The sequence below is a fragment of the Schistocerca piceifrons genome, chromosome 2 (assembly GCF_021461385.2).
Source record: "Schistocerca piceifrons isolate TAMUIC-IGC-003096 chromosome 2, iqSchPice1.1, whole genome shotgun sequence".
Taxonomy (NCBI): domain Eukaryota; kingdom Metazoa; phylum Arthropoda; class Insecta; order Orthoptera; family Acrididae; genus Schistocerca; species Schistocerca piceifrons.
This window is the reverse complement of record NC_060139.1, coordinates 737,617,031-737,643,400: the sequence shown is the minus strand read 5'-3', so window position 1 is coordinate 737,643,400 and position 26,370 is coordinate 737,617,031. Positions and strand designations below refer to the sequence as shown.

General features: G+C 44.3%; 1 protein-coding gene across 1 annotated transcript in view; it reads left to right on the top strand.

Moving 5' to 3' along the window:
• The window catches only part of LOC124776649 (protein takeout-like), a 118,870-nt gene that overhangs the window by 66,854 nt on the left and 25,646 nt on the right, over positions 1-26,370 (top strand). Inside the window, exons 3-4 of the mRNA XM_047251736.1 lie at positions 12,414-12,509; positions 20,631-20,778. Coding sequence (XP_047107692.1) covers positions 12,414-12,509; positions 20,631-20,778 — 244 coding nt within the window. The remainder of the gene's footprint in view (positions 1-12,413; positions 12,510-20,630; positions 20,779-26,370) is intronic.

Sequence of the window (26,370 nt, the reverse complement as noted above, 5' to 3'; positions counted from 1 at the left end):
CAATACTCCAAGTACATCGTAGCCATTAAATTTCCTCCTAATGAGAAAGTATAATTTTTTATAGAACGTGGCTTCGGACTATACCAACAAATTACTGAACCCGCGAACTGAATTGTAATCTGAAATGAGGCCTCATTAGGTATCATGCTGTTGAGATTAATTACTCAACTTCTGATTAATTACTCAACTTCTGATTAATTCCTTAACATCTCGAATACGAGAAGGGGAGCGAACGAATGCTATGACAGTAGTAACTGCAAACATACGCATGCTACGGTGTAACAAAAGCAAATTCATTCTAGAATTATGTCACTACTTACTTTTGGTTACACAAATTACACACAAGTCATAATACGAATTGCAATGACATTATTTATGGTAATAATTATGTGAAAATAGTCAGAAAATACTGTAATCTATTGTTAACTGTAGTGGTTGATTATTAATCTTTGGAATGGTAATTATTTAAGCAAAGAGAAACTAAAATGTAAAGAGCCTTTAACTAATTTAGCTCCTGCAGTATTGCTTGAAATGGCATTATTTATGGTAATAATTATGTGAAAATAGTCAGAAAATACTGTAATCTATTGTTAACTGTAGTGGTTGATTATTAATCTTTGGAATGGTAATTATTTAAGCAAAGAGAAACTATAATGTAAAGAGACTTTAACTAATTTAGCTCCTGCAGTATTGCTTGATACTTCAACTATAAAGGAACACACTAATCAAGTATAAATATTAGTGAATGCACAATCTTATTGCGAGAAACTTAAGCAACTCTCTTAAAAAATTGAAAATAACTGAACTGCACCGACTTGACTTTTATTGTTGGCTGATGTTGTTTCATTAGGACCTTAAGCCTTGGTTTTCCTTTACCGTAGTTTGAAATCACTCATTTCATAATTGAAACAATGTTGCAAATGGAGCAGTACCATAAACCCAGTTCATATCATATGTTAAAATGCACGTTGCTCAGCTTCCAGAACATATATCATCTTCAGCATTAAATGCAGTGTTTAAGTTCAAGGACATTACAATAAAGGACACTTATAAGTTTACAATCTCGTTTCTTTTTCAAAGCATTCAGTTTAACATATCTTACACGAATGGTCAATTACGACTTTACAGGCCCTATTCAAGCACAGTAGGTGCCTTTGTGCCAACGGCCTTGCCTCAGTGGTATCACCGGTTCCGTCAAATCACCGAAGTTAAGCGATGTCGGGCTGGACTAGAACTTAGATAGGTGACCATCCAGTCTGCCGAGCGCTGTTGGCAAACGGGGTGCGCTCTGCCCTTGTGAGGCAAACTGAGGAGCTACTTGACTAAGAAGTAGCGGCTTGGGTCTCTTAAACTGACATGCGACAGGGAGAGCGGTGTGCTGACCGCATGCTCCTCCATATCCGCATCCAGAGACGCCCTTTGGCTGAGGATGACACGGCGGCCGGTCGGTGAAGTTGGGCCTTGCAAGGCTTGTTCGGACGGAATTTAGCTTTTAGGTGTCTATGTATTGTAGAACTACCGTACAATTAAACGGCGGACATAGCTAGTCAGCAAGCGAGTGCATAAGGTGCAAGCGTCAGAATTAACACCAGAAAGCTTATTGCGCGCAGTAGTACTCATCATACTCATCACACTAACTTATGCCACGACACTATGTGCTCTACTCGAGATCCAGGGTTCCCGGCACGACAGCCCAACGTGTTCGGTCAGAGGGCTAGCTGCCCTCTGTAATAATAAAATAATAAAAATAGTAATAAAAACCTGAGCAAATTATTCAACGATCAACTTTAAAAAGCCGTCATGTGATATCCGCCCATACCAAATGACGAGAAGAAATAGGGAAAAAATGGTAGCGTCTTTGGCTAGTAATCAAAACAACCTGGGTCCTGGGTTCCGGGTTCGAACCTCGCCACTGGTTAAATTTTGAATAAAAATCGACCGTAGACTTGCGGGAAAGGAAGTCACCGACATTCCGCCGAGGACCTTGCGAAAGAGGGCGGAGGAGCGGACAGAGATTCAGGTCCCTCCATTGCCCTTTGGGGTGGTGAACTGTCCCTAAAAGGCGAGAAAATCAGCATTATCAACGGTATGAAGATGCAGAAGTCAATGGAAATCAGCGCATTGAAGTACATAATGTTTATCCACAGGGCGTTTGGTTTGTAACTGAAGATCTCTTCCTTGACGAAAGATTCCGAAATATTGCCCCTTACGTATCCTCGGGAAGGGACTACCAAGATGTATGAAAAGTGAAATTCAAAGGCTCAGTCAAGACATAACGAAGATTAGTGAAGCGAAATGGAAACAAGACAAGGACTTTTGATCAGACGACTACAGAGTAATATCAGTAGCAGCAGAAAATTGTGTAACGGGGGTAGAATTCGTTATTTATAGGACATTAGGGTAGAGACTCAGCTGCAGTGAACAGTTCAGTGATTAAGGTTCGTCTCATAAGATTCAACATCAAAGCAACGTCGACAACGTCGCAAGCAGCAGATGAAATGTTCAAAATGTTAAAATGTGTGCGAATTCCTAAGGGACCTAACTGCTGAGGTCATCGGTCCCTAGACACACACACTATTTAAACTAACTTATGCTAAGAACAACACATACACACCCATGCCCGAGTGAGGACTCGAACCTCCGGCGAGAGAGGCGGCGAAGTCCATGACATGGCGCCTCGAACAGCGCGGCCACTCCGCGCGGCTGCAGCAGATGAATAGAGAAAGTATATTAGGATGTTGAGCCTGTAATTCAGTATGTAAACGGAGATGAAAACCTAATACTCGTGGGGCACTGGAAAGCGGTTGTAGCGGAAAGGGTAGACGCAATGGTTATTGAAGCATAAAGGCTTGTCAGTATGAATGAGAAAGGAATAAGGCTAATTGAATTCTGCAATACATTTCAGATAGTAGCAGCGAATACTCTGTTTGAGTGGGAGGTATACTTGTAAAAGACCGGGAGCAAGACAAAATTCCAGCTGGATTACATCATAGTCGGATAGAAATTCTGAAATCACGTATTGGATTGTAAGGAACACCCAGGTGCAGATGTAAGTCTCAGATCACAATTTAGTAATGATAAAGAGCAGACTGAAGTTTAAGACAATTTCCCAAAACAATTAATGGGGAAGGAAATGAGATACTGACGTACTAAGGTATGACGAGACGTTTTTGAAGTTCGCTAAGGATGTGGAAAAATGCGATAAGAAGTACAAGAGTAGGCAGCTCATTTGTAGAGGAATGGACTTCTCTGCAAACGGGACTCACAGATTTTGGACAGACGAACGTAGTTACTAGGAAAGTAACTGCGAAGAAACCTTGAATAACAGGTGAAATACTTTAACTGATTGAAGAAACAAGAATGTACAAAAATGTTCAGGTAAAGACAAGAATATAACAAGGTAAATGCCTTAGGAATGAAATAAACAGTAAATTCAGGATAGCTAAGGCGAAACGCCTCAAGAAAAGTGTGAAGAAGTGGAAAATGTAATTATCGTCAGAAGGACTGATTCAGCACGTAGGTAAATTAAAGCAATACGGTGAAATTAAAAGCAAGGGTGGTAACATTAAGACTGCATTTGGAATTCCAGTGTTAAACGCACACGAGATAGATAGATAGATAGAGAGAGAGAGAGAGAGAGAGAGAGATGGTTCAAATGGTTCAAATGGCTCTGGGCACTATGGGACTCAACTGCTGTGGTCATAAGTCCCCTAGAACTTAGAACTACTTAAACCTAACTAACCTAAGGACAGCACACAACACCCAGCCATCACGAGGCAGAGAAAATCCCTGACCCCGCCGGGAATCGCACCCGGGAACCCGGGCGTGGGAAGCGAGAACGCTACCGCACGACCACGAGATGCGGGCACAGAGAGAGAGAGAGAGAGAGAGAGAGAGAGAGAGAGCAGCTAGGAGGGAAAAATACCGGATGATCAAAAAGTCAGTATAAATTTGAAAACTGAATAAATCACGGAATAATGTAGATAGGGAGGTACAAATTGACACACATGCTTGGAATGACAAGGGGTTTTATTAGAGCCAAAAAAATACAAAAGTTCAAAAAATATCCGACAGATGGCACTTCATCTAATCAGAATATCAATAATTAGCATAACAAAGTAAGACAAAGCAAAGATAATGTTCTTTACAGGAAATGCTCAATATGTCCACCATCATTCCTCAACAATAGCTGTAGTCGAGGAATAATGTTGTGAACAGCACTGTAAGACATGTCCGGAGTTATGGTGAGGCATTGGCGTCGGATGTTGTCTTTCAGCATCCCTAGAGATGTCTGTCGATCACGATACACTTGCGACTTCAGGTAACCCCAAACCAATAATCGCACGGACTGAGGTCTGGGGACCTGGGAGGCAAAGCATGACGAAAGTGGCTGGCGGCTGAGCACACGATCATAACCAAACGACGCACGCAAGAGATCTTTCACGCGTCTAGCAATATGGGGTGTAGCGCCATCCTACATTTTGATTCTAATAAAACCCCATGTCATTCCAAGCATGTGTGTCAATTTTTGGCTCTCTACCGCACTATTCCTTGGTTTATTAAGTTTTCAAATTAATGCTGACTTTTTGATCACCTGGTACACTGAAGGCCTCTGTGAGGGAGAGGACATGTCTAATGACATATTAGAAGAAGGAAATTAGAGTCAAAAATGGTTCAAATGGCTCTGAGCACTATGGGACTTAACATCTGACGTCATAAGTCCCCTAGAACTTACAAGGGAACCTCCCCATCGCACCCCCCCCCCCCCCCCCCCCCTCAGATTTAGTTATAAGTTGGCACAGTGGATAGGCCTTGAAAAACTGAACACAGATCAATCGAGAAAAAAGGAAGAAGCTGTGTGGAACTATGAAAAAACATAAGCAAATATACAAACTGAGTAGTCCATGCGCAATATATGCAACATCAAGTATTGTATGAAACCAGGAGTGCCGTGGTCCCGTGGGTAGCGTGAGCAGCTGCGGAACGAGAGGTCCTTGGTTCAAGTCTTCCCTAGATTTGATTTTTTTAAATTTTCAATTTATGTGACAAACCCTTATGTTTTCATCATTTTTTTGGGAGTGATTATCACATCCACAAGAAAACCTAAATCGGACAAGGTAGAAGAATCTTTTTACCCATACTCCAAGTGTATACGTTATGTGGGTCGACAACATATTCCTGTCATGTGACGCACATGCCGTCACCAGTGTCGTGTAGAATATATCAGACGTGTTTTCCTGTGGAAGAATCGGTTGACCTATGAACTTGCGATCAGATGTTTTCGGTTCCCATTCGAGAGGCACGTCCTTTCGTCTACTAATCGCACGGTTTTGCGGTGCGGTCGCAAAACACAGACACTAAACTTATTACAGTGAACAGAGACGTCAATGAACGAACGGACAGATCATAAGTTTGCGAAAATAAAGAAATTAAACTTCTCACTCGAGGGAAGATTTGAACCAACGACCTCGCGTTCCGCGGCTGCTCACGCTAACCACGGGACCACGGCGGTCCTGGGCTCATACTATACTTGATGTTGCCTATATTGCACATGGACTACTCAGTTTGTATATTTTAGTAATTTTTCTTCATAGTTCCACATAACTTCTTCCTGTTTTCTCGATTGATCAGTGTTCAGTTTTTCAAGGCCTATTCACTGTGCCAACTTATAACTAAATCTGAAAGGGGTGCGATGGGGAGGTTCCATTGTTAGAACTACTTAAACCTAACTAACCTAAGGACATCACACACATCCATGCCCGAGGCAGGATTCGAACCTGCGACCGTAGCGATCGCGCAGCTTCAGACTGAAGCGCCTAAACTGCTCGGCCACACCGGCCGGCAAATGAGAGTCGATAGCATTGAAATATGAGATCAGAATTTAACAGGGCTTTGGAAGACTTACTTTCAGATAAGGCAGAAGGGATAGATAACACTCCTAAAATCATTGGGGAGGTGACTCCAGAGTCTCGGAAAAATATCATAAACACAAACCAAAACACTGCATCAAAACAAACGTTCTGTTCCTAGTGGGCCGGCCGTGCGGTTCTAGGCGCTTCAGTCTGGAATCGCGCGACCTCTACGGTCGCAGGTTCGAATCCTGCCTCGGGCATGGATGTGTGTGATGTCCTTAGGTTAGTTAGGTTTACGTAGTTCTAAGTTCTAGGGGACTGATGACCACAGATGTTAAGTCCCATAGTGCTCAAGCCTATTTGAACAATTTTTTTTGTTCCTAGTGCTGTGAAATGTGGGGTAAAAATCGCGAACTGGCATTTGTAAGAAGAGGAACAACACCAAAAATGCAACAGGAGCGTAATATGTAGAAAATCGTCCACGCAACCTGCCACTGAAGATGCCTTGCAGAAAATAGAGGCAAAACGCGTATGGCACGAAAACTGTTTTATTCAGTTGTAGTTAGACGGTCAATAAAGTAAAAATTATCAGCATACCGCAATATGATTCACACTTTTCGAAAGACAGCAAGGGCAGGTAAGTGCGGAAAAATATGGCAGAATTAGCTTAACTGATCATGCATTCAAGAATAACGGAAAAGAAAAGAGAGGAGCAGTTAGATGATAATCCGTTTCGCTTTATGGAAGGTAAAGGCACCAGAGGCAGTTCTTAAGTTGCACTCGGTAAAGGTAGTTAGGTTGAAGACAAATCAAGACGGGCTCATAGCATTCACCGACCTAGAAAAAGCGTTCTACAATGCAAAATCGTGCAAGATGTTCGAAATTCCGACAAAAACAGGAATAAGCTCTAGGGGAAGACGAATAATGTACAATACGCACAAGAACTACGAGAAGGAATGAGACTGGATGCCCAAAAACAAAGTGGCCGGATTAAAAAGTGCGTAAGACGGGGATACAGCCTTTCGCCGCTACTAATTCAGTGTATGGATCGAAGAGGCAGTTACGTAAATTAAAAAAAAAAGTTCGAGAAAGGGAATAAAATTCAGAGTGCAAGGATGTCAGCAATAAGAATCGCTGATGACATTCCTTCAGGATCTGTTGGATGGAATGAAGAGTCTAATGAGTACAGAATGTGGATTGAGAGTAAAACGGAAAAAGATTAAGCCAATGAGATGTAGCAGACTTGTGAATAGCTACTAACTTATCCAAATTGGGGTTCACGAAGTAGACTAAGTTAAGGGATTCTGCTATGTTGGAAGCAAAATAAACCATGACGGACGAGCAAGGACGACAAAACAAGCCTACTACCACAGACAAAGAGAGAATTTCTGGTCAAGAGAAGTTTACTGTATCAAACATCGACCTTAATTTGAGGAAGTAGTTCCTAAGAATATACGTTTGAAATCCAGCATCGTATGGTACTGAATTATGGAGCGAGGGAAAACCGGAACAGAAGAGAATCGAACTGACTGACTATAGTGTTACATAGGACAAAATAAAAATGTGCTGGCTTTTTTAGTTGCATATCGACTGTCAACAGTTAGTGCCAAATAAAGAAAATTAGTACATATAGCGCCCTATAAAGTGGCATTAGTGATGAAGATGACATTTCTTGCACGTAGTAAGCTTTCTCGATTTCATTCTGACCCTTGAACAATGTATGCTCGCTTGCTGATCGACCATATCCGCCGCTTAATAACACGGTAGTCGTACAACACACAGACACCTATTGCGGTTGAATACGACCTATTAGGCGGAAATTGGCCAATCATGCAAGGTACACTAAATGGAATACTCGTGAAAAACAGCCGAGTTGGAGAACTTCAAAATATTCTTTAATAAATCTACGGCTGTGGTACCCCACATGAAGAAAAGATCGATATTAGGATAGTTAACTAGCGAATTTTACAAATCTTGTGCAATAAAAAGGAACTTATTAAAGATTGTGATCGTAGGGTACTAGAATAAACAGGCTGAAGTTTACATGGAAATTCTCATCACGCAGCACACTCGCAGCAAATATCACTTCATTATCTTTCCCTCCATGCAGCCAGCAAAATATCGAGCAACATTAGAACCCATTTCTTCTTCCTTCCATATGGATTCCCCTCGTACCGAAATTGTGAATCAGTCGTGCATTAAGCTGTATTCTTCTGCCGTCGCTCTCGATGAAGTACAACTATAAATATGTTTCCAACCAACCGTCTCGGCAATCATTCCACAATAACGCCACATTGTGTAAAAGCACTCCGTCTTCAGGCCACGAGTGGCCTAACCGGACCACTCGCCCGCCGTGTCATCCTCATGGAGGATGCGGATAGGAGGGGCGTGGGGTCAGCACACCGCTCTCCCGGTCGATTATGATGGTATTCTTGACCGAAGCCGCTACTAATCGGTCGAGTAGTTCCTCAATTGGTTTCACGAGGCTGAGTGCACCTCGAAAAATGGCACCAACGCATGGCGGCCTCGATGGTCACCTATCCAAGTTCCGACCACGCCCGACAGCGCTTAACTTCGGTGATTTCACGGGAACCGGTGTATCCACTGCGGCAAGGCCGTATTGTGTGACAGGCTCGCTAATAAACAGTTATTCCCGATTTTGGTAGGATAGCGTCAGCATTCAGAGCTTAATGGAAGTTAGACTGGAGACAAATCAAGACGCGCTCATAGCATTCGCCGACCTTGAAAAAGCGTTCCACTATGCAAAATGGTGCAAGATGCTTGAAATTATGAGAAAAACAGGAGTATGCTGTAGGAGAAGATGTCGATACAAAGCAGAGTGACGGCACCGATAAACGAAGCAACCATTGCATTGTATCTACAACAACAGTTGCCGTAGTTGATATTTCGTCAGAAAGCAACCAAAGGAATTTCGCAGAGTGAGAAAGAAAACGGATGGTGTTGCCATTATCAGAGGTAACAGAGATCTATACAGAAAGTGTGTTACATTAAACAAAATTCAACACTTTACAGGAATGAAAGAAAACATGAGTAAATACTTTTAATATCTTTACGCTCGTAAATTAATGTGTTGTTACAGTATCTCACAAGGATCCCCATAAGTACGAGGTCACAAGTTCAGTCTTTAGTAAGGCTTATTTGAAAGTGATGTGTTGACAATTATGACGAAAATACACACATCGAAACAAGTTTTGCGTCACCTCGGTTCCGAGAGTTCTGGAACCTGTACATTTCCCCCCTTTTTATTTCTCATCAGAACTACACATTGCATGTTGTAGCACCATACAGTGAGACCTTCAGAGGTGGTGGTCCAGATTGCTGTACACACCGGTACCTTTAATACCCAGTAGCACGTCCTCTTGCACTGATGCATGCCTGTATTCGTCGTGGCATACTATCCACAAGTTCATGGAGGCACTGTTTCCCAAATTGTCCCACTCCTCAACGGCGATTCGATGAAGATCGCTCAGAGTGGTTGGTGTGTCACGTCGTCCATAAACAACCCTTTTCAACCTATCTCAGGCATGTTCGATAGGCTTCATGTATGGAGAACATGCTGGCCATTCTAGTCGAGCGATGGCGTTATCCTGAAGGAATCATTCACAAGATGTGCACAATGGGGGCGCGAATTGTCGCCCATGAAGACGAATGCCTCGCCAATATGTTGCCGATATGGTTGCATTATCGGTCGGAGGATGGCATTCACGTATCGTACAGCCATTACTGCGCCTTCCATGACCACCAGCGGCGTACAGTGGCCCCACATAATGCCACCCCACAACATTAGGGTACCTCTGCCTTGCTGCACTCGCTGGACTGTGTGTCTAAGGCTTTCAGCCTGACCGAGTTGCCTCCAAACACGTGTTCGATGATTGTCTGGTTGAAGGCATATGCAACACTCATCGGTGAAGAGAACGTGATGCCAATCCTGAGGGGTCCATTCACCATGTTGCTAGGCCCATCTGTACCGCGCTGCACGGTTTCGTTGTTGCAAAGATGTACCTCGCCATGGACGGGGGCGTGAAGTAGCCCATTATGCAGCCTATTGCGCATAGTTTTAGTTGTAACATGACGTCCTGTGGCTCCACGAAAAGCATTATTCAACATGGTGGCGTTGCTGTCAGGATTCCTCTGACCTGCAATCCATAGGTAGCAGTCATCCACTGAATTAATATCCCTAGGGCGGTCTGAGCGAGGCATGTCATCGACAGCTCCTCCATGTCCGAATAACATCGCTTTGGTTCATTCCGAGACGCCTGGACACGTCCCTTGTTGAGAGACCTTCCAGGCACAAAGGAACAATGCGGACGCGATCGAACCGCGGTATTGACCGTCGAGGCATGGTTGAACTACATACAACACGAGCAGTGTACCTCCATCCTGGTACTGATCGGCTGTCGTACCCCCTCCGTCTAATAGGCATGGTTTTTTACATCTTTGGGTGGGTTAAGTGGCGTCTCTGAACAGTTAAGGGGACTGTGTCTGTGATACAATATCCACAGTCAACGTCTAACTTCAGAGTTCTGGGAACCGGGGTGATGCAAAACTTTTTTGGTGCGTGTATTAGATGCTAATGACTCAAAATGTGCATTAAGAGGACTGTTGTGTCTAGAAATACTGAATACTCGGATCGCTAGACAAATGAGTTTTGTTACACTAAGCCAGTTACAATACTTAACTTTGATATGTGTCGCATTCTTCAGAATAGAGAAACACAAGTCTGTTCTACATAGAGATAGCTAACTATGTGGAAAACATTGAAGCGGCTATCGAAGTGGGCTGCCATCAGTCAGGCGCGGCGCTTATGCCATGTCGTCTTCACGTAGGGGCCGTCACTGTCGCGTTGTCGTCCTAGGGGGAGGTCGGTCAGCATGCGATTGGCTGACTTCATAGCCTTCTCTTCCCTGCCGTTCTCGACTGGCGTGCTGGCGCTAACTTAACGCTGTAACAAAGGCCACAGAAGATGCGGGTTCAGCACGTGCAGAGATCAACGTTATATGGAATGTATGTATTACACTTCACAAAGCGGACATCGTCGGCGTTCAGAAATATTCAAAGCAAACCATTAAGTTGCTCTTTGAACACCGAACGAAAAATGGCGTGCCACAGTGGTCACAAAGGTTCGCACTATCAAGATACACGGCGAACTTCTAAGGAGTTACAAACGGTGCAGGAAGTTCAGTCCATGTATGCACTCTTAAAGAATGCTTATAAAATGATATTGGTGTAACGGGGTGATGACGTGCATCCCAATGTGGAACAGTCTGCCATCGAGCTTTCACAAATTGCAGCACATTTTAAGCTTTTCACGCTAATTCAGGCAATTTAAGCATGGACATTTCCGACTGTGCTTCTGACCAAAACGTGATTCTTGTATGTGGAGTCCAAAGCTTTCGTTAATCATGCCTTTTGCGTTCTTTTGGGCATATTTCCATAGCAATTTTCATGTCCTAACAGATCTTTATGTATAACCGAGAAGTGAAATACTACTTTTCAAAAATTTAGTTTTAAAATATTTTTACCGTAACGAAATATTTTCTTAAAAATTTTACTCCTCTATCACACTCCTTTAGGGGTTCAATTTCCAGAAACACTGAAACAGGTATTTTTTTTATTACCAACCGAGAAATCAAACACCAGTTGTCATAGATGTAGCCTTAAAAGTCCTTTAGTAGTTGTACAGTAATTATTTATTTTCAAAAAGAACTTTCAACCACTATTTTCCCCCTTAGTGGTTGAATTTCAAAAAATGTTCACGCTCACATTTTTTTATTTTCTGACTAAGCAGGCACCAGTTTTCTTAATTCTAACTTCAAAATTCTCTTAATAGCGACGTACGTTCAAAAAGCCTTTCATCTCCTATTTCACCGAGTCTGTAAGTCAGGAAATTGCCTTTTAGATATAAAGATTAACAGTCGGCCTGATTGTGTAGGAATGCGTTAAGGCATTGATGTTAGTTGATCTTCAAACTACTCTTTTGGTACCTCTAATATCCAGAGTTCCTTTGATATGCATTTCCTCTTCAAATCCTGATTGGTCGGAACAGAGAACAAACTTCCCACTGCACGCTGGGCTAAGTTTATTTATCTCATCTAGAAAATTTTTGGCCTATTCCGCAGGTTGCATGCATCGTCAAGTTGACGCTTTGTTTGAAATTTCGTTATCTTACTTCTCTAATTCTGTAGCACTGCAACTATCCACTGCTTCCCTTGAAACCACTGTAACCTATGTTACGCACAGTTTGACGTGCATAATGTAATACATCACTATCATGCATTTCCCGTAAACTGTATCGAACAAATTGTGAGTGAACATCTGATGTCATTACCCAATGTAAAACTACATCATTTCACGATGATTTGTCGTATCTATACTGTGTGCCAAATGGCGACTAAGAAGCTACTGGGTGGCTGGGTACTGTATTTGTGTCGCTGCCAGATAACTTTGTATTAATTCCTCCTCAGTCTAGACTGGAGGACGACGACGCTCAACGCTGTGCTTCGCTAACGTGTTTTGCTCAGAGCGCCTGTTCTGTTGCAGTGGGGGACTACTTCTCGCTGTGCGAGCGCAGTAACGCCGACCTCAGCGGCTGCGTGGTGCGTTCCATACTGGATGCCAAGCCGCGCCTTTCTAAAGGTGAGTCACAACTGGTAAACACCTGCAATTTGTAACTAACACATTTCTACACAACCACACAAAAAATATTCATAAGCGAATACGAATAAGGAGTGGCGCCTAAATCGCGGGCCTCGCTATACTTTTGATAGCCAAAGTACGGAACTACAACCTGGTGAGCCGTGTCCATTTCGCTATCAGATGTTGGTTGATTCGGAGGAGGGAACCAAACAGCGAGGTCATCTGCCACATCGGGTTAGGGAAGGATGGGGAAGGAAGTTGACCGTGCCTTTCAAAGGAACCAACCCTGCATTTGCCTGAACTGGTTTAGGGAAATCACAGGAAACCTAAATCAGGATGTCCAGATGCGGGTTTGAACCGTCGACCTCCCTCCCTGTGTGCTAACCACTGCGCCACCTCGCTCGGTCGCTATCAGATGGAAGTCTGACAAAGTGAGTATCTTCCATATAAATATGTGTTGTGGAGATTCTCTTAGTTCTGTCATTCCGTCCAACCGCATTGGCAACGATTCTTCCACGCTTTGTTTGAGACACAGATAAACTGCTGTCATTACGATATTGTTTGTACAAGTTGTGGAACTAGAAATTTCATGGCGCAAAGATAACCACTGAGAGTATCAGCAACGTGTTGTACCCAAGACACTTCAACTGCCCAAATGGGCTGTAAACAATGAATGCGAAATATTGGCTTTTTGCAAAACAACATGACGCTTTTTTAATATTGACATTCATTTGAACAAAGTATCACACATACTCGGCCACACTGATGTGAAATTTATGGTAACGGCGATTTATATATAACCGGCATGCAGTTGTCTCACTGACGACATTACAGCAGCTAGTTAAACGTCGGTGCGCCAAGATGCAAACGCACGCAGTGGAATGTCGATGTGCTGTTAACGCTCAAAACAAGTATCTGCTGCCTCAGAACTGGCACGTTTGTTACTCACGTAAACGTTTCATTTCCTTATTCAGTGTAGAATTTATTTCTGATGTAGTTCTATGTCGATCATACAGGTGCCAAAGAACAAACCTATTTCGCGATACCTCCGACCTTATTTACGAACAACAATTTTACTCACAAGTTCAAATGGTAGTTTTTTGTGTCAGAAAAATATAGTGGTCCACCTGAAAACATTTTCCGCTAACAAGCTATGACACAGCATTGCATTTTTATCTACATGTTTTTATATAAACACTTTTTGCTACTCAGATCACTCACGTCTATTGCGATATTGTCTTGCAATTTCTGCCATTGGAACATTCTCTAAGTTCAGATCTTTTGTACACTTCTTAATTATTATTAATAAGTTTTCTAGACCTCCCAGTCACGTTATGTGGTTAAATACACATAAGCTTTCAGAAGAGTGCTCCTCGGTCATTGTCAAGTGGTAACTGACAAGTGGTTTTTCTTTTCTTTATTGTCACTGCAGTTCCCTGCAAATGGATCGGTTCCGGCGGATAAAACTGCTCTTCAGCCAAAGGTTAAACTAATTGAAAAGATGATTTAAAATAAGACAGATGACAATAAACGATAATCTAAATTCATCATTGCACAAGATTTATTTTTTACATAAAAACGAATGCCAATAAATGGTTTTCTTTAACGCATATTGGTGGACAATGTCAATCATTTTAAAAAAGTTTTATGTATGATTTTGTACTACAGTTAACATGTTATGTATGAGGCGGAACCATGGGCCTCATGGGTGAATCACGCAATTTGACTCTTGGTCTGATCACGAGGTGTGGCCATGAACTGCACGCGTTGATCACGTAGGCTGACGAGAGGATCAATGAACTATAGTTACAGGATGTATCTGCAACATCTTAGGTGATTAGAAAGTTAGTAGACAGGAACACAATTAAATGCTTAGCTTTAATCCAGCATCAGTGGTGAACATCGACCTTGACTTTGTGCACTGATATTTACAAGTGCAGTTATAGAATGAACAGCGAATACTTCTTTACAATTCTGATTTCTTCACACATATAGATCAATCGTCAATGCATAAACTGTATGTGGTGCCTGGCTAGGTCGTAGCTACTGACTTAGCTGAAGGTTATGCTAACAAGCGTCTCTGAAATTGAGATCTCTGAAGCTATAACGAGTGAACCATTCCTATTAAAGGCCGGCCGGAGTGGCCGTGCGGTTATAGGCGCTACAGTCTGGAGCCGAGCGACCGCTACGGTCGCAGGTTCGAATCCTGCCTCGGCAGGAAGCTGAAATAGGATGTAATGGCGCGGGCGCTTGGATTGATGGCATATCAGGTGGAATATTGGGTGCTGGGACTGGGTTTTATGATAATGTGTCGGATCTTAGGTTGCTCTGAGAAGAGGAGAAGGTGTGGAAAGTGGATGAATTGGTACAGGATACTAGATGGAGAAGGTAGGCTAACGCAGAAAATGAGGAGGAATGCAGGTGATTCCATGACTTTAAGGTCCCTGTAGAGTGTAGGCAAGGTGGTCATTCAAGCAACGTTGTAGTACTTGCGGACGATGTGGATCAGAGATTTTAGGTGCGGATAAAGATACGATTTAGACTCCACGTGCGGGGCTGTTAGTATTTTTAGTCGGTTTTGTGTTGGATGGTAAGGAGATTCCATGTTATTTTTCCCTGGCAGTAGCGTGAATCAAACGTGGGTCCTCCGCATGGCAGTCAGCTGCGCTCCCATTTGGCTACAGAGACAAATATGGCAGATTTCCGTTTATTTCATTAATGAGAAATAAGGTGATTGAGGTAAAAAGTTCATCTTCGATGGAAAAGTTTGGACGAAAACCACATTGGACTTTGGGGATGGGTAGGTGGATTTCAAGGCGCTAATGCATTCATTGCATAAGGATGGTTTCAACGGTGTTGCTGAAATCTAAGGTGAGGCTGACAGATCGAGAGGATGAAGCCTTTGGTGATGGTTTATCAGTTTCAGGAACAGGAGGCTTTGGAAGATTCCCTGTGTAGGTTTTAGGAAGAGGAGGATTTGGACATTTTCCTATGTTGAGGGTCTATTGTAAAGAATGGCAAGGGTTTCGTGATAGGCTCTAAGACATTCCTCTATCGTGACCGGGTGAGCTGCAGTGTATCGCTTTTTAGCGAGTGTTTGTGCAATGACTTCAGCTGTTACTCCCATGTTGAGTTCGTCGACTGCTGCGGAAGTAATGGAAGTTTGGTGCGAGACTTGTATGTTCATACAATTAGGGATCAATCGAGTAGTCAAAGGTGTGACCTTATGGGACGGTGAAAGTGTCTTCCAGGTGGTATGTGAAGTGGTTTGCTTCAGTAGTGTTGCCGGGAAGTGGTCTGGTCTTACATAGGATGGGGTATGTGGGAGTGGAGTATTTCCAGAGAGAGTACAGGGCGCTTCGCAAAACTTTGTGAAATTTATATGTGTTCGGTTAGTTTAGTGCGTACCATGAGCCATTCCGACGTCGTTTCGCTTGTAAGTAACAGCGATGGATACGTCGGTGGCGTGTGAGTGTACCGGTTGCGAATATGATGGAAATCTCTGTAGACACAAAAGGAATTCTGGAGCAGGTAAGAACATATGGAGTGGAAGTGGGACGGTCTTTGTAGACAGTTCGGAGTGGGTTTTGATTGGAAATTACATCTGAGTTTGCCAAACATTGTTAGGATTGTGAAGGCTGGGGTTATGGCATTCCATTATGGTGTGTGTTTGGACACGACAGGGGTTCTAGTCTGCACTGGGAGAGTCCAAAATTTGTCGGGGTAGGTGATTAGGAGGGGGGCGAACTGGGTTACGTATATGATATGAAATTTGGAAGAGGACCCATTTTGACACAGGACTTCAACTGGGCCTCAAGAGGTTAGGGGAGGCAACAATTGCATTGGGAACAGTATGTGTCAGGGATGTCTGTCTGTAGACAGGGATGTATATATCGTGGCCATTGATGATGTTGATAAGCTAATGGCACTGCTGTTTTTGGCAGGTGTGCAGCAGTACAGGTTAAGGTACTCAGCAACATATGTAGCAAAGGTTGGATAGGAAATCTTCTTGGGTGGGATGTTAGAGCAGATGAGGGCAGTGGAAAGGGTTAGTTTGAATTTTGGGAGAAAGATGGTGAAGATGAAATACTCAGTTGGATGAATTAGGAGTGGTTGGGGTGCAGAACAGATATTTTGGAGATGGACGATGGCTTCTCCAGCATAAGCAATAATATTGGAATTATCAGTGCAATGTCGAATGGAAGGAGACATGCGTATGGAATGGTGAGGTCGGAGGAAGGTTTCGTTGAAAAAGTGGACATGATTTCGTTTGGGTATGATGGATACACTATCAGATCAAAAGTATCCGGACACCTGGCTTAAAATGACTTCAGAGTTCGTGGAGCCCTCCATCAGTAACGCTGGAATTCAATATGGTGTTGGCCCACCCTTAGTCTTGATGACAGCTTCCACTCTCGCAGACATACGTTCAATCAGGTGCAGGAAGGTTTCTTGGGGAATGGAAGCCCATTCTTCACGGAGTGCTGCACTGAGGAGAGGTATCGATGTCGGTCGGCGAGGCCTGGCACGAAGTCGGCGTTCCAGAACCTCCTAAAGGTGTTCTATACGATTCAGGTCAGAATCTGTGCAGGCCAGTCCATTACAGGGATGTTATTGTCGTGTAACCACTCCGCCACATGCTGTGCGTTATGAACAGGTGCTCTATCGTGTTCAAAGATGTACTCGCCATCTCCGAATTCCTCTTCAACAGTGGAAAGCAGTTATGTGCTGTTTTAGTACCACACAAAACAACATGGGGTCCCAGCCTCGTCCATAAAAAGCACGTCCGTGCCATAACACCACCGCCTCCGAATTTTACTGTTGGCACTACATACGCTGGCCGATGACGTTCACAGGGCATTCGCCGTACACCCTACCATCGGATCACCACATTGTGTGCCGTGATTCGCCACTCCACACAACGTTTTTCCACTATTAAGTAGTCCAATGTTTATGCTCCTTACTCCAAGCGAGGCGTCGTTTGACATTTACCAGCGTGATGTGTGGATTATGAGCAGCCGCTCGACGTTGAAACTCAAGTTTTCTCACCTCCCGCTTAACTGTCGTAGTACTTTCAGTGGATCCTGATGCAGTTTGGAATTCCTGTGTGATGGTCTGGATAGATGTCTGCCCATTACACATTACGACCCTCTTCAGCCGTCGGTGGTCTCTGTCAGTCAGCAGACGAGGTCGGCCTGTACGCTTTTGAGCTGTAAGAGTCCCTTCACGTTTCCACTTCACTATCACATCGGAAACAATAGACCTAGGGATGTTGAGGAGTGTGAAAATCTCGCGTACGGACGTATGACACAAGTGACACCCAATCACCTGACCACGTTCGAAGTTCGTGAGTTCCGCGGAGCGCCCCATTCCGCTCTCTCACGATGTCTAATGACTACTGAGGTAGCTCATATAGATGGCAGTAGGTGGCAATACAATGCACCTAATATGAAAAATGTATACTTTTGTGGGTGGTCCAGGTACTTTCGATCACATAGTGTATTTGTTGGAGTGGAGAGAAGCTATATTTTGGATAACATATTGCATGCCTTTTACGTCATATTCTTGGACGTGTTTTGTGGTTAGGTTTAACAGGGTCTTTCGAGACAAATAAACTGAATTGGGGTTGATTTTGGGAATAGGTACCATATGTAATGAGCTGGAAGACGGTGTGGGTGGCGAGGCGAATGTAAGTGTATGTTTCGCAGGACTAAGTTTATGAAACGGATGATGTCTTCAATGACGGGTGGAAGACGATGGGAGTTTTGTGTGGAGTGATTTATCAACTCTGCGTATGGTGACGTTGCGATCAGGTTTTTGGAGAGGACACGTGAGTTTTCACTAGTGGAAGTAGATAAGGTGCGACTTGATTGATTGACTGACTGATTGAGGGGGGGGGGGGGGGGGTTCAAGTGACTAAACGGCTAGATGGTGAGACTTGTAGCAGGTGTTGTAAGTAGGGGGGATTTTCGGTCCAGGCATTGTTTGTGAAGGAGGATGTGTGGTTACTGCTGCCGTCCTTTACAAACGCCCTGCCAGCTGTTCCATCACTGGTGCTCAGTTCTGTGCAAGTACGGTGTTCTCTTCAGCCGTTTGATGGCCGGATCCAAAGATGGGATTAGTTGTAAGACACAGTCTTTACCTAGGTTGTTGAGACATTCTTTTCTCGATCGCTTCTTTTAGTACGCTCTTCCAGAAACGATTTCTGCGTTTAATGGTAGATGTCTCGTAAAATAAAATTTGATTCCGCATTAATGATCATGATCTGCTAACGCTAATTTCTTGGAATACTGGAGGCAGGAACCGACTCGTTTTCTATTCGGCGCTAATCAACAGTTCGCAGTTCTTCCGACATAAAATTTTTCACAACCATACAGTATTTAGTAAACCCCGGGCGTTTTGGGAGCTATGCTATCTTTCACAAACCTCGACAGTTGTCCAATGTTTGCTGGAAACCGTAAGACTGAATCTATTTGATTGTTCTTTAAGGGCCGACCAATCTTATCTCGCACTGAGCCACAGAATGGCAAAATTGCAAGGCTCTTCGTGTCCTCCTCGACAGTTTTCTGCCTTCGGAGAAATAGGCTACGAAATTTGTCGGTTACCTTAGCGGTTTTACTTGAATGTTTCCTGTAAGTGGCCAAATTCTTGTACCAGGTTTTCAGCTTATGAAATGGCTTCCGCTTGACACACCTACGTTCTCAGACTATACTGTTTTTTGTACCGGATGGTGGCAGCTGATAGCGTGCGTGCGGTCGTCCCGTTCACACTGTGTCTGAGACATCCAATTTGTTTGAAGCATACAAGAACGTCAAGGAACTGCAAGGTACCGTCCGCCTCTACCTCCATTGTAAACTTGATGTGCTCATGTATGTCGTTGATGCGGTCTAAGGACTCTCTCAGCTTTTCTAGTACGTGAGTTAAGAAAACGAATGCGTCGTCGACGTGACGAGGAAAGCTACGAGACTTTTCAGGGGAGTATCCAAGGTTGTGTCTTCAAAGCACTGCATAAAAAGTTTGGCTATAACGGGCTTCGCATCACGAAGCGCAACAACGTTGTCCATCTCCCCCTTAAAAAAATTAAAAAAGCCCTGATGACGTTAAACTGCGTAGGAATATTCTCGGCAGCGTTCCCAAAAAATGAAAGACAAGACGATCATAAATTGGCAAAGAAGTGATCGATATACGAATATCTGACAAGACAATCAGTAAAGCAGCAGCTTGCAGCTAAAGACAGTTTCGAACCCGTCTGTAGGAAGGCTGAAGAAGTGTGCTTGATGGGCGTGCAACGAAAACAATCACTTACATGGCGCTGGAGTCGATACCTTTGACGTAAATGGCGGTAGCACTACCATATACGGATGGCAGCAGCCACACGACAGTCACAAACCACTAGTGGCGAAGCCCGTGAGTATTTAACCACATGACGGTGTTGGAATCTAGAGAAAAATTTACGTATTTGTTTGTTGTGTAATTGTAGGTCAGTTCAAGGGTTGTGCTGCGTTACGCTGGTTTTTGCCGCATGGCATGTCGATAATCTAGTTATGTTTGAAGGTCAGCAACGACAGCTGGTGCATTTTTCTTCTTTCTCCTTGCCTTTACTACTGCAGTGATCCTTTCCGCTGTCGGAAAGGAAGACTCTGACTGATTACGGGTACACTATATTTGTCTCCCGATTCCACTATGTTTACCCTCTTCCTTACCCCATTCGCGCAAGAACATACTGTGAGGTTGGCTGAACTGTTGAAAAATATAAAATAACTCATGCACTTCTTCAATTATTATTAATCCTTCATGGCGGGGGCGGCCATGTATGAAGCAGTCTATTCGTGTTTCCTCCTAGGAAGAGAAACAATCAAACTTTTATGTCAAGACACATCACGTGAAAAGTAAGTCGAAAGTCACGCTCGAAAAAGAGATGCAAAAACAGTTTATAATGTTAAAGATCGATATTAAATTCGAAGTGATAGTGGTCTCTGCTTATAAATTCTCCTCTTCTTTTCTTTCCGCAATCTGTGGGTTTCTTCCTGGCCGCGAACGAGGTCATATTTCAGAATGTCACCCGCCTGATGTGTTGTTGTGGGGTAAATGTAAGGAAGCCGTGAACACGCGTTTCCGCAGGGATCCCGGAGATGAACCTGCCGCCAATGGAGCCGCTGCTCATCCCACTGCTGGAGAACACGGAGGGCAGCGGCAACAACCAGTTCAGCCAGAAGCTCTCCAACGTCAGCATACACGGCCTCAGCCAGTTCGTAATCAAGGAGTGCAGGTCTGTATATGCCCTCTTCTACTCGCATACCTATTACTTCTAAGCCTCTGCATGATCAGATTCTATCCATCGATTACTCAACTTTTCACTGCATCTACAATCATGTTCTGAAAAGGCCCTGGCAAATATAGATGGGGCATGGGAAGTCTAACTTGTATGAAGCCACTATGACAGCTTGTGGAAACTGTGGCATTAGTCAGATTTAATCTTCATTAATGTATATGGAAGTAGAGAATATGCCTAGAATAACTGCCCTGATGATTATGTAAGAAATGTTTATAACAAAAAAGAGAAAGACCAATGAGTTGGAATGTCTGCCAGCTACAAATAGTAATGGACAGAACAAAATTTGTTATTTTACCTTATTATGGAATTTTTAGTACTAGAATTGCTGCTATTTTCTAAAAATTTGGTGTGGGCATCTCATTTTCAACTGAAGATAGGCTCAATAAATTTTAATTAGTCATATATATAAATTAAATTTTTTGCAATAGTCAGGGGTTTACAGATTACAGTGTGTTGCTTATAATGCTATTTATGTGAGGCAAACAGGGAGAAAACTCGGATTAAGTTATTGTGAACATGTTGCGCTGGTTAGAAGGGATATTGATGATAGATCCAGCTTTGCAGCACATTTGACGGATATGGGCCATGCTCGTTCTGACTTGACATCGCAGCTTAAATTGTTGCACGTGGGAGAAAATGGCAGCTATCTCGATCTTCTTGAGGAGATGGAGATTTTTTGCAATTTTAAAACTGGGAATTGCTTGTTTCTTAAGGAGCAGGCAGCTACGAAAAGTGCCCATTTTTGGGAGCACCATGGGAGCTGCCTAGCGCATGGCAGCAAGGCCGTCCACTGGGCCAGAAAGGAGACGGAATATTAATTTTTTTTCTATTGTTAGTGCATACTGCTGTCCCAAGTGGGCAGGGGTGGGCTGGCAGCGGCGCAATTCGCTATCTTCAGCCAAGATACTGTATAAAATATCACAGGAGAACGGTACAAACATAAAATATGGGGATGATAGATGAAGTTTACACATGAGAGGGGTAAAAAATAGGAGTTAAATATATAAAAAATGGGGTAGTTTGATGAGGCACATTTACAGAAAATCCACATATAATTAATATGCCACTTGAGGAAGACATAGCACATAAACACTGCCAGCATGAATAGCACAATTACAAACGGCGTTCATGTACAGGACATGTATAGGACAACAAGACTGAACACACACTGCACATACACGACATACATGGCGAGCAGCAAAACACGACAGAGAGTAACTGGATTAAAATTAGAACGAATTTCCAAGGGAGGGGAGGCCAGAGAGGAGGGACAGAGGATAGAAAGAATGGGTGTGTTGTCAGAGGAGGAGGTGGCAGGAAGGGGAGGAAGGGGGGAGCCAGTAGCACATGAAGGGGCAGGAGGCAGAGAGGGTGGGGAGGGAGCAACCCAGGAAGGAGCGCAAGGACAGGGAAAGGAGAGGTGAGAGAGATACCAGGCAGGTAGGAGGAAGGAAACAGCACAGTGGGGCGGGACAGGAGAGGGAGCCCTAGGGAAAGGAAGAGGGAGAGGAAAAGTTGCAGGAAAGGATAAATATAGGGGTGAAGCACGTCATCTGTGATGGGGAGACGCTGGAAGTTTCTTTGGGAGAAGATAAGCTTTTTTACTTTCTTCTTTATTGTGATTTGATTGCCCTGTCCCACATGGGCAGGGAAGAGCTGGCACAGGCAGACTCACCTGCTCCTCAGCCGAGTGATAATACATTTAATAAAAAGATCAAATTATACATATAAAAGGTGAAAGAAAGGAGGACATAAGGGAAGCCAATGTGGATTAAAAAATACATTTAGGCAGAAAGATTCATTGTGGGACAGCTAAAAAAGGCCACATAAAGATGAAAAACACAGTTGGCAGCTGAGCATAACATGTAAAATACTCTGAAGTCACAAGCAGAAGTTAAAAGTTGGCCACAGTACTAAAACACACCAGAACGATGACACTTCAAAGCCACTGCACGAGACAGAGCACACACAATGAAGGGTAAAAATTGTCAGGAAGGACCTGCCAAGGGAGGGGAGGCCTGAGAGAAGGGAAAAGAGGGGGAGGAGGGGGCAGTGGGGAGGTGGAATACGAGAGAGTGGGATGAAAGGGCGTTGGGGGTGCACAAAGTGGCAGAAGATGGGTGGGGTGGGAGAGAGGAAGGGAAGGCAAGTCGGGAGGGAGCACAGTCATGCAGAAAGGGTGCACTGGAGGGGGCATAGGAGGGTGGATGAAACAGCACAGACGAAGGTAAAAGAATGGGAGAGGGAGCCTGGGGGGTGGGGGATGGTGGGGTTAGAATTGGTAAGTGGGGTAGATATCAAGGCAGAGCTCATCTTCTGGGAGGGTTAGGCACTGGAAGGTACATTCTTAAAGGCAGTGGAGGGTGTGGAGATGGATAGAGGCTGGAACACAATAGTAAAGGCACAAGTCTGCAAATGATGTACAGGGTGAAGATGTGTTCGATGAAAAGGATGATGTGGGAAAGGGATGAGGTCACAGGGGATCTGTGTGGAGGACGGAGGCAGGTACGGAAAGCAAGGCAGAGTGCAAGGCATTTGAGGATTTGGTGGGCTTTATACACTCCTGGAAATTGAAATAAGAACACCGTGAATTCATTGTCCCAGGAAGGGGAAACTTTATTGACACATTCCTGGGGTCAGATACATCACATGATCAGACTGACAGAACCACAGGCACATAGACACAGGCAACAGAGCATGCACAATGTCGGCACTAGTACAGTGTATATCCACCTTTCGCAGCAATGCAGGCTGCTATTCTCCCATGGAGACGATCGTAGAGATGCTGGATGTAGTCCTGTGGAACGGCTTGCCATGCCATTTCCACCTGGCGCCTCAGTTGGACCAGCGTTCGTGCTGGACGTGCAGACCGCGTGAGACGACGCTTCATCCAGTCCCAAACATGCTCAATGGGAAACAGATCCGGAGATCTTGCTGGCCAGGGTAGTTGACTTCCACCTTCTAGAGCACATTGGGTGGCACGGGATACATGTGGACGTGCATTGTCCTGTTGGAACAGCAAGTTCCCTTGCCGGTCTAGGCATGGTAGAACGATGGGTTCGATGACGGTTTGGATGTACCGTGCACTATTCAGTGTCCCCTCGACGCTCACCAGTGGTGTACGGCCAGTGTAGGAGATCGCTCCCCACACCATGATGTCGGGTGTTGGCCCTGTGTGCCTCGGTCGTATGCAGTCCTGATTGTGGCGCTCACCTGCACGGCGCCAAACACGCATACGACCATCATTGGCACCAAGGCAAAAGCGACTCTCATCGCTGAAGACGACACGTCTCCATTCGTCCCTCCATTCACGCCTGTCGCGACACCACTGGAGGCGGGCTGCACGATGTTGGGGCGTGAGCGGAAGACGGCCTAACGGTGTGCGGGACCGTAGCCCAGCTTCATGGAGACGGTTGCGAATGGTCCTCACCGATAACCCAGGAGCAACAGTGTCCCTAATTTGCTGGGAAATGGCGGTGCGGTCCCCTACGGCACTGCGTAGGATCCTACGGTCTTGGCGTGCATCCGTGCGTCGCTGCGGTCCGGTCCCAGGTCGACGGGCACGTGCACCTTCCGCCGACCACTGGCGACAACATCGATGTACTGTGGAGACCTCACGCCCCACGTGTTGAGCAATTCGGCGGTACGTCCACCCGGCCTCCCGCATGCCCACTATACGCCCTCGCTCAAAGTCCGTCAACTGCACATACGGTTCACATCCACGCTGTCGCGGCATGCTACCAGTGTTAAAGACTGCGATGGAGCTCCGTATGCCACGGCAAACTGGCTGACACTGACGGCGGCGGTGCACAAATGCTGCGCAGCTAGCGCCATTCGACGGCCAACACCGCGGTTTCTGGTGTGTCCGCTGTGCCGTGCGTGTGATCATAGCTTGTACAGCCCTCTCGCAGTGTCCGGAGCAAGTATGGTGCGTCTGGCACACCGGTGTCAATGTGTTCTTTTTTCCATTTCCAGGAGTGTAGAATGTGGGTGGGGCGGAAATCCAGGCGACGCTGGTATAACAAAGGGTGGGATGGATTAAGGATTTGAACGAGTGTCGAAGGATGCAGTCCCCCTGTCCAGCCAGGCTCAAGTTACAGGAGGCCGTCTAGTGTGGGCTTAGTGTTGGATCGTAAGGAAATGGGGAGTCCAGGTGAGGTGACATTCGAGGGTGAGGCCAAGGTATTTCAGGGTGGGAGCGAGGTGAGCAGGATGACCATAGAAGTTTAGTCGGTATGACGCTCTTACACAGTGCAAAACGCCGATTCACGATTTGAGCATAAACTTGGTACGCATTTAGGCAAGCCTCTTCTTCGGTAACTTTTTGCTACGAGACATTCAACAGGTTTCCTCACAGCAAACGGGGGATATTAGTTTTATTTTTGAGCTCTATTCGCAGTGCACATTTGGCATTTGCCTGTTCATTCATTGAATCTACCGCAATCGCTCACTTTGTCCTTATTGGAATTTAACATCAGTTGCTCGTATGAAAAATAGCATTATTATAGGTCCAGCTATCATATGGAGGATTACTGTATTTTTGTTACTGTCTTTTTATTATTTTTTGTAAATGCCTTTGAAGAATTTACGCTGATAATGTCAGTGATTAGGTTGGTCAAGCCTTCGAGTTTAATAAGAAAGGGTGTAACGCCCTATTGTAAACGGTCATTGGCTCAAATGGCTCTGAGCACTTTGGGACTTAACATCTGTGGTCATCAGTCCCCTAGAACTTAGAACTAATTAAACCTAACTAACCTAAGGACATCACACACAGCCATGTCCGAGGCCGGATTCGAACCTGCGACCCATCAGTCGCGCGGTTCCGGACTGCGCGCCTAGAACCGCTAGACCACCGCGGCCGGCGTAAACGGTCATTGTTTTAACATTTCGCCGATGTTTTTGGATATGTAAAAATGATGTTTTCTGATGTAAATTTTTCTGTATTAGTTTTTACGAAATCACTATGTCGTTTTACGCTAGGCATATTCCTACATAAAAAATTAAAAAAAAAATATCTTATACGTTACGTGAGGGGGCACAATTTGTTGAATTTCTCATTATGCCTGTACTAGGTTTTTCAAGTTTTGCTATTACTTCTGACTGTAAAAAATCGTCATGTGATTTTGAAGTTTATTTTTATGTAAGCTTTGGTTTTCCTGTTAATGATATTTGCTGTATTTAATGTTCAAATGTGTGTGAATTCCTAAGGGACCAAACTGCTTATGGCATCGCTCCCAGGACTTACACACTACTTAAACTAACTTAAGCTAAGAACATCACACTCACCCATGCCCAATGGAGGACTCGAAACTCCGGCGGAAGGGGCTGGCTGTATTTAATGTCTGCTTGTTGTACGTTTTCGAATGTAGAGCGCATTATAACGCTTGTTTTTGCAATAATGAGCCTAGCTAGTTGGCTGTGTAAGCTACGTTGGGTAAGCAACTGCTAAGGTTAAAAGATGGGCTCTTCTATAAATTTAAAAATTGTTTGCAGTAAAAGTGAAGATATCTGTTGGAAGTAGTCATC